This window comes from Macrobrachium nipponense, chromosome 13, assembly GCF_015104395.2.
Source record: "Macrobrachium nipponense isolate FS-2020 chromosome 13, ASM1510439v2, whole genome shotgun sequence".
Classification (NCBI taxonomy): Eukaryota; Metazoa; Arthropoda; class Malacostraca; order Decapoda; family Palaemonidae; genus Macrobrachium; species Macrobrachium nipponense.
In genome coordinates, this window is record NC_087206.1 from 27,625,933 (window position 1) to 27,634,791 (window position 8,859).

Consider the following 8,859-nt stretch of genomic DNA (forward strand, 5'->3'; position numbering starts at 1 on the left):
AAAAAGCGAAGAAGCGGTGCAGATGGTGAGGCTCATCCAGGAACAAAAGGACGCGACCGAAAAGTGCGAATCCGGCAAGGAAAGACGTCGAGGTCAGGTTCGAGCGCCTGCAGAAGGAAGTGGAAGACCTCAGGAAGGAAAAGTGTGGACTCCAGTGTGAAGTTGAGGCTGCGAAAACTCAAGAGGAAGGAGCTTACATGCCTTCTAGAGAAAGGAAATCGTGGCTGGAGAGGAAGACTGGTGTCCAGGGCGAACGGACCGAAAAGCTGGAAGATGAGGTTGGACAGCTGCGAGGAGCAAAGGAGAAGTTGGTTTACAACCTGGAACCTGCAGGGGAAAAACAGATGATTGGAGAAAGACAACTGGAAACTGAAGTAGCAGCTGTTCGTCTTCAAGGAATGGCGCAATCTCCAAGGAATGGCGCAATCTTCAAGGAATGGCGCTGGCCGCACAAAGACGGATGAGATGTGAAAAATTTGAGGACAATGTTTGTTATATGGAAAGTTTAATTTTTATTTGTAATAAGTTTGCTTTGTTGATCCTTGAAGGAAGTTGAAGTTGCAGGGAAATAAATATGCTAAAATGTTTTCTTAAGAGTTTTATTGATTCATGAAAGGGAAAGGAAGATGGGAGGATTGAAAAAAAGCGTGAGGAAAATGACAGGGATTGGTGGAGTGCCAGGAGAAAGAAGCAGTAAAGATTCAGCAAGAGAATTCAGAGAAGCCCTAGGAGAACTGAAAGGATTCAGAGGATGGGACAGGCGGGCAAGGCCAGCCACGTGTCCCGGGACGGGTGGGCGGGGCCTGCCAAATGTCCTGGGATGGGCAGGCGGGGCTTGCCCCATGTCCCGGGATGGGTGGGAGGGGCTCGCCACGAATCCCAGGATGGGCGGGCGAGGCCCGCCACGCATCCCGGGACGGGCGGGTGGGGCCCGCCATGTGTCCCGGGACGGGCGGGGCTCACCACGCGTTCTGGGACAGGCAGGCGGGGCTCGCCACGCATCCCAGGATGGGCGGGTGGGGTCCACCACACGTCCCAGGAAGTGTGAGCGGGGCCCGCCACACATCCTGGGACGGGCGGGCAAGGCCTGCCACTTGTCCCGGGACGGGCGGGCGAGACCCGCTATGTGTCCCATGATGGGGGGGCTAGGCCTGCCATGTGTCCCTGTGATGGGGGGGCTAGGCCCGCCACGTGTCCCAGGACGGGTTGGTGTGGCCCGCCATGTGTCCTGGGATGGGCGGGCTGTGCTCGCCACGTGTCCCGGGATGGGTGGGCGGGGCCCGTCACACATCCCGGGACAGGTGGCGGGGCTTGCCATGCATCACAGGACGGGTGGGCGGGGCACGCCATGCATCCCAGGATGGGCGGGCAGGGACCGCCATGTATCCCGGGATGGGCGGGTGGGGCTCGCCATTTGTCCTGGGACGGGCAGGCGTAGCCCGCCACGCGTCCTGGGATGGGCGGGCAGGGTGTACCATGCGTCCCGGGACGGACAGGCGAGGCCTGCCACGCATCCCAGGATGGGCGGGCAAGGCCCGCCACACATCTCGGGACAGGCAGGCGGGGCCCACCACGCATCCCGTGATGGGGAGGCGGGGCCCGCCATGCATCCAGGGATGGGCGGCTGGAACCTACCACGCGTCCCGGGACGGGCGGCTGGGGCCCGCCACGCGTCCCAGGACGGGCGGGCCTGGCCCGCCATGTATTTCGGGACGGGCGGGCATGGCTCGACACATGTCCCGGGACATTTGAGATGGCCTTTGTCCAAAACGTAAGGGAAAAAAAGAGGAAATATGGGAAAATGGAGCGCTTATGACTTATCTTAGATAATTGTTAAAGGGAATGCAAGGTCGCCATTGAAAACTCAGCGGATTAATCTAATTTACATTTATTTACAAGCAACAATGAATGGCCTGAGATAAAGGCAAGGCAGGTATGCCATGTGGGGAGGGCCGTGTACACTCTTATCTTTCACAAAGTGGAAAAACTAGCCGAAATCAACATCTACTGCAATGCTGGTTTCCAAATTTATGAATTCAGGTAATACAAGCGCTTACATGGAGACGGAGCATGGAGTTAGCAATCTGGAAATGAATTCCTAAATTACACAAAACATAAACTAAAGACTTCTTGCATAATATCTCAGCTAATCGCTATGGAGGGTGTTTATCTTTAATCACACACAAGAGGAGGAACTCTAGTGCTTAAATGAAATGTTCAATGAAGACTTAATCTTGGACAGGTAACAGGGGTAGCATGTGCTATGATGGTGGACAAAGGACGTTCAGTAGAGGATTTATAAAAGGGAAATTTGAAAATGGAAATAGCAAGATTTGTCTTGAAGGAATAGGACTGGTTGGATTTTGCACTTTCGAGACATACCTGTAGTCCTTAGTGGCTTGCACTTGTATCGTGATGTCTGAGGAGGGCTTCAACCAGCGACAATGAAACAAAGGAGCTGACTTCAAGTCAGAGGCGAGCACATCTGCCCGATAACAGAAGCTGGCGTAGACTGAGGACGAATCAGGGCATTTCCAAGCGGCCTGGGATCACACACTGCCTATGGCATTGTCTGGAAAGATGAAAAAACACAGCCAGCAAATTAGTGGGAAAAGTGGTCTAAGTGGTCTAAAGCTAGGAGTACCTAAAGCCCACCAAGAAGCCTATATAACCACTGCGACCTGCCCTTCTTACCCTATACTAGGTCTAGTCGTTAACGAATTATTTTCCCCCCAGACCGGACATGCCAATCTCCCCAATGCTTTAAAGGTGGGGGTAAAAATGGCTGCTCTTCTAGAAAATAACTAAAAATGAATGATACTGGGAAGACGAGGTGATCAAAAACCGTAAATATATATATATATATATATATATATATATATATATATATATATATATAATATATAGATATTATATATATATATATATATATATATATAATATATATATATATATATATATATATATATATATATATATATATATATATATATATATATATATATATCATATATATATATATATATATATATATATATATATATATATATATATATATATATATATATATATATATATATATATATATATATATATATATATATATATATATATATATATATATATATATATATATATATATATATATATATATATATATATACTACATATATATATATATATATATATATATATATATATATATATATATATATATATATATATATATATTATATTTACGGTTTTTTGATCACCTCGTCTTCCCAGTATCATTCATTTTTAGTTATTTTCTAGAAGAGCAGCCATTTTTACCCCCACCTTTAAAGCATTGGGGAGATTGGCATGTCCGGTCTGGGGGGAAAATAATTCGTTAACGACTAGACCTAGTATATATATGTATATATATATACATGAGAGATTTTCAGATCCGCCACTGCCATACCATTTCAATCGTGACTCTCTTATCACTTCTGTAATCTTTACTAAGCCTTCTCTTCGTCTTATTTCATCCTTTTCCAATCTCTCAAACAGCAACACGCCCATAATCCACTCAGCATTCTCATATCTGTTCTCTGAATCTTTACTTCCTCTTTTCTTCTTAGAGCCCATGTTTCTGCTCCGTACTTTAACGCTGGTCTTATTACAGTGTTATATATCTTAACTTTTATCTTCATTGGCATTTTCTTATCACATACCACTCTAGCTATCTTTCTCCACTTCCCCCATGCAGCTTTTATCCTACTGCCTTCGATAATGACACCTAAGGATAATATTAAATAAAAGTATTTGAGTCTATATCGGACGGTATTACAGAGTTTACGAAAGTAATATAAATGAAAACACAAGTAACGGGTAAAGCACGTCTTACTAAATGGACATATGGACATAGTCATGGTCAACCTCTCTTCCCGGTTTAGACAACAATTTCAGTTTTATTTCCCATTCTATTCTGTCTCGCAGTGGTATACACGAACGTTCATGTAGCGATGTATATTTTGAGATGTGGAGCCTCACTACAGAACATTCTTCTTGAGTACGAATCACTAAGATAAAATGCGAAGTTGGTCTAGTGCTTACCTTTCAGACCACATCTGTCCTTGCAAAGGTATTCAGATATTAAGAGAGAATAAAAGTATTTTTCTTTGTTTCGTGGCTTTTTTATATATACTCGCAGATTGTGCTTCACCTGAGGATAAAGGGTTTCATTCTTTAACTACTATAATGGAATAAATAAATACAACAGTTACATCAAAATACAAAGATTCATTGCTTGCACTAAGTGACCAAGGTCGCCTGGGTACATTCTTTGTAGAATTAAAAAAAAACTTATGATCCTTGACAGGAGTAAATAATTATGCATTTATATGATTCTGGATGACTTATAATATTCCCCAATTCCCCCCCCACCCCCAGCGCTCCAGCCCCCCTGCCTCCACCGCCCTTTATTTGGGATAAAGAGCCGAACGTGATGGTATGGACCATAGATCTCTCTCTATATATCTATGGTATGGGCAATTATATAAGTGCTTTTTCCAAAGAATAAGTACACATGATGCACCTTTCATTAGCCAATAAATGAAACAAATTCGTTATATCCCCTACGAACGTTAACTGATACTGAACTGACTTTTCTTTTTATACCTATAGGTAAACCATAAGCTAAAAAAAATCTGTATACAGGACATTTTTTCACACAATATCTAGTAGTCCGTGCAAATTGCATTTCCAAATAATACGAATTGCTCTACGCGCTTTGGATTTATTTTATGAAGTGACACATATTTATTACGTCCCTCCAAACTATTATAATGCATTCACATATGACATGGTTTAGTCATGTCTTCAATGGATGACAGTGCTAAAGAGACGGCATGTCTGCTGTTCCGTGCGAATTGCATTTCCAAATAATGCGAAGATTTCTAAGCACTTTGGATTTATTTTCACCAAATGATACATATTTATTACGTCCCCTCCAAACTATAATGCATTCACGTCTGATGGGACATCAGTCATGTCTTTTTTAATGAATGGATAACATGCTAGAGGCATTTTCAGCAGCAATTTCTTCATGGCGCATTCATGTAAATTTATCATATACAAATTGCAATATTTTTTTACTTTTAAACAAAATCTCATTCAAATACTATTATCAGAATATGACGGTGATATGATTAATGTGCATCAATCTGTTAATATATTATAAAATTATTTCCTATATGATTTAATGAGTTATATACTGATACATAAATGCTGTTATGCTTATTAAAAACTTATCTGTCAATATATCTGGGACAAATAAGTAAGGAAAAAATAATACTTCTCATATATATATATATATATATATATATATATATATATATATGTATATGTATGTATGTATACATATACAGTGCATGTATATAAATATATGTAAATATAATGTATATGAATATATATATATATATATATATATATATATATATATATATATATATATATACATATATGAATAATTATCACATCGAACCGTGATTCATTTATATATCATTCGAGCTACAAATGTCCTTTAATATCTAAATTCGCTCTACCTCGGAATTGATATATTTTCATATATGTACCGAAGGGGAATTTTTTAGTTGATAATAATCGTCGTCCCCACATGGGATCGAACCACCGTCCAAGAGGACGGGAACGAAATCAAGTCAGCCAACAGAGACGCTATAAGTTTTATATCGATATAAACTTATAGCGTCTCTGTTGGCTGACTTGATAGCGTCACTGTCCGTCCTTATTTCGTTCCCGTCTACTTGGACGGTGGTTCGATCTCATGTTTGGACGAAAACTATTAATCAAACTAAAAAAAAATTTCCCCTTCCCGCGGTACATATATGAAAATAATATCAATTCCCGCATCGGCTTAGATGCGAATTTAGATATTAAAGGACATTTGTAGCTCGAATGATATATATATATATATATATATATATAGATATATATATATATATATATGAATGTAAATATATGTATGTATGAATATATATATATAGTATATATATATATATATATATATATATATATGGTATATATATATGGATATGTATGTATAATGTATATATGGTATACATATATTATATGTATATATACATAAGTAAACATATACATATATATATATGTATATATACATAATAAACATATACATATGTATATATATGTACATGTGTATTTATATATAGAGAATATATATATATATATATATATATATATATATTATATATTTATAAACTATATAAATAGATATATATCTATATATATATAAATATATAAATATATATGCTATATATATATATATATATTATATATATATATATACATATATATATATATATATATATATATATATATATATATACATATATATATATATATATATATATATATATATATATATATATATATATATATATATAATATATATATATATATACAATATATATATATATATATATATATTATACATATACTATATATATATATATATATATATAATATATATATATTAGTAATGTACCTTAAGTATAACGAAATTGATATAAATCGTTCAAATCCCTATGCCCGAAGTTCATGATCATCATATCCTACGAATAGGTGCAGTAAACAAGTGATCAATTACCTCCACAATCTCCTATGGGCATACAGTTTTTATCGCTAGTAGGTAGTACGCTAAACAAGTGCGACACTCAGTGTTTTCAACGAAGGATTTTCAATGCCAAAATTCACGCTTTTAATTAATTTGCTATGTACAAAGGTAATGTCCAGAGTTTCAAAAATATATCTTGGGAGCTCACGTTTCATAGACAATGAAACTTCTGCAAAACTCGTAAAGATCAAGTGGCAACCATAATTATGCGGACTAAGTATTCTATCTTCCCAGATCGCCAATCCATTATCATGCATATGAGTTCATTGTTTTATCCCGTTCGATACAGCAGATGGCCTATAAATGAAGAAAACATGAGCGGCCGCAAATCGCGTGATTATATATAGAATTTTTTTTTTCCAAGAAAACTGCTATTTTCCAAAGAAGAAACTGAAGTTGAAATTTGTGAAACTCAGGACGACAATGAATTAGTAGATTCATATTATTCACACGATTACATATTAAAAGTGTTTTTTCCTGAAGATTACTCATCTTCAGACGAAGCTGATGATGAAAAAAAAAAAAAAAAAAAACAGTGAAAATGAGCAAGACAATAGTGTTATATTGTGACACGCAGCCTCAAAATGTTAATAATGATGACGAGGAACAATGCATGAGTATATCGTCAGATAGTGATGAACACATCAATGCAGACAATAGTGTTATAATATGTGACACACAGCCTCAAAATGTTAATAATGAGGCCGAGGAACAGTGCATAATCATAAGGTCAAATAGTGACGAACACATCGATTTAGTTATTACACATATCAGTGACAGACTCGGATGAAACATTGTTCACAATTAGAAAATTAAATGATTCAGTTTACCGAGTAAAGTGAGAATTTTGTTTTCTTTGTTTTCGTGTAGAAGGCCAAAAGAGTAAATAGGCATCGCTTGAAAAACGTAACTAAGCGCTTGCGGAAACTTTATGCGGATACAACGGCAACACTGGTGACTGCTAGAAACATCGTCTGTGCAACACAGTGCAATACTCAAATAAAAGTCATGTTTAGTTTGAACCAAGGTACGAAGTTAAGAAAAAATTTTTAGTTTTGAAGTATAGTTTGGTTTTTGTATGTGATCATTTAAGACTAAGATATTACCAGCTGAAGCCATTCGTCAGTAATTTAAATGCTGGTAATGTAATATAGCCTAATGCAATAATGACAGCTCCATATCTTGAGCGAAAACTAATACTGTATAATGTTCCAGTATATTTAGTCTAATCGACTTGTTCTTCATGGCTAATTAGTCTCGGATTTAACCTTGCAAAGTTGGGCAAAATCACCTTAACCTTACAGCTCAAGTAAGGTGAACTCGCGAGAAAGCCGGAGAACAGGTTGCAAAATAACAGCTTTCATCGTGACGCGATGAAGGCAGATTAGAGAATTGTAAGTAACCAACCATCAATATTTTAAAATTAAGTCTTAATAATGATATTAGGCCTTTTATTTTTCATCTTAGCTAGTTCAAAGTTTATGGCAGTTTTGCGAAAAGGGAAAAAAGTTATATACCTAGGTTAACAGTGATCATATTTAGGTCCAAATAACTATTCGATAACTTGTCTATGAGGTTACAAAGATTTACTTTCTAGTAAATAGGTAAGAGATACCTAGATGGTTTGGCACTAAATAGATGAGTATATTTTGTAAAAAAAGAAAAAAAAAATGGGGAAATAGCTATAAAGTTTTACATGTCACTTTCGAGAAATCTAAAGTTGGGATGCTGCTGGTCACTTCCCTCGATTTGGCTAGGCTAGGCTAGCCCAGGCTTGACCAGACTGGATTAGTCAGATTTCAAGAGGGCTAAGATTGACTAGCCAGCATGCTTTCAAAGAATAGCATGGTATTTGATTAATTTTTGTCACCCTCTACCCCTGTGAAGGGATTGTGTTGTCTAGGGTAAAATACCGAATAGCCGGCCTCTACCTTAGCGCGACCGCCTTCCCGAAAATCGAAAATTATGGCCTTAATTTGTGACTTAGGAGAAAAAACTTACTTCGAGAGGAAAGTAGAGGACCTCTCTCGAGGTGTTCCTTCGACGGACAATGGCTCTTTACTAATGTCTATCCTGTCCTGGGTTACAGGACGTGTTAAAGTACTTTTTCGGGAATGTGGTCGCGCTACGGTAGAGGCCGGCCATTCGGTATTTTACCCTATTAAAAGTAATATGGTTGTTGT

At 37.8% G+C, this 8,859-nt stretch overlaps 1 protein-coding gene across 1 annotated transcript; it reads left to right on the forward strand.

Annotated features, from left to right (window-relative positions):
- Window positions 1-656: 656 nt before the first annotated feature.
- Window positions 657-1,775, forward strand: LOC135225275 (collagen, type I, alpha 1a-like). The gene has a single exon (XM_064264606.1). It carries the CDS (start codon window positions 657-659, stop codon window positions 1,773-1,775), a length of 1,119 nt encoding a protein of 372 aa, XP_064120676.1.
- Window positions 1,776-8,859: the final 7,084 nt, after the last annotated feature.

Excerpts from the sequence above, each read along its gene's own strand:
- LOC135225275 (XM_064264606.1), top strand. The coding sequence starts at position 657 with ATGACAGGGATTGGTGGAGTGCCAGGAGAAAGAAGCAGTAAAGATTCA.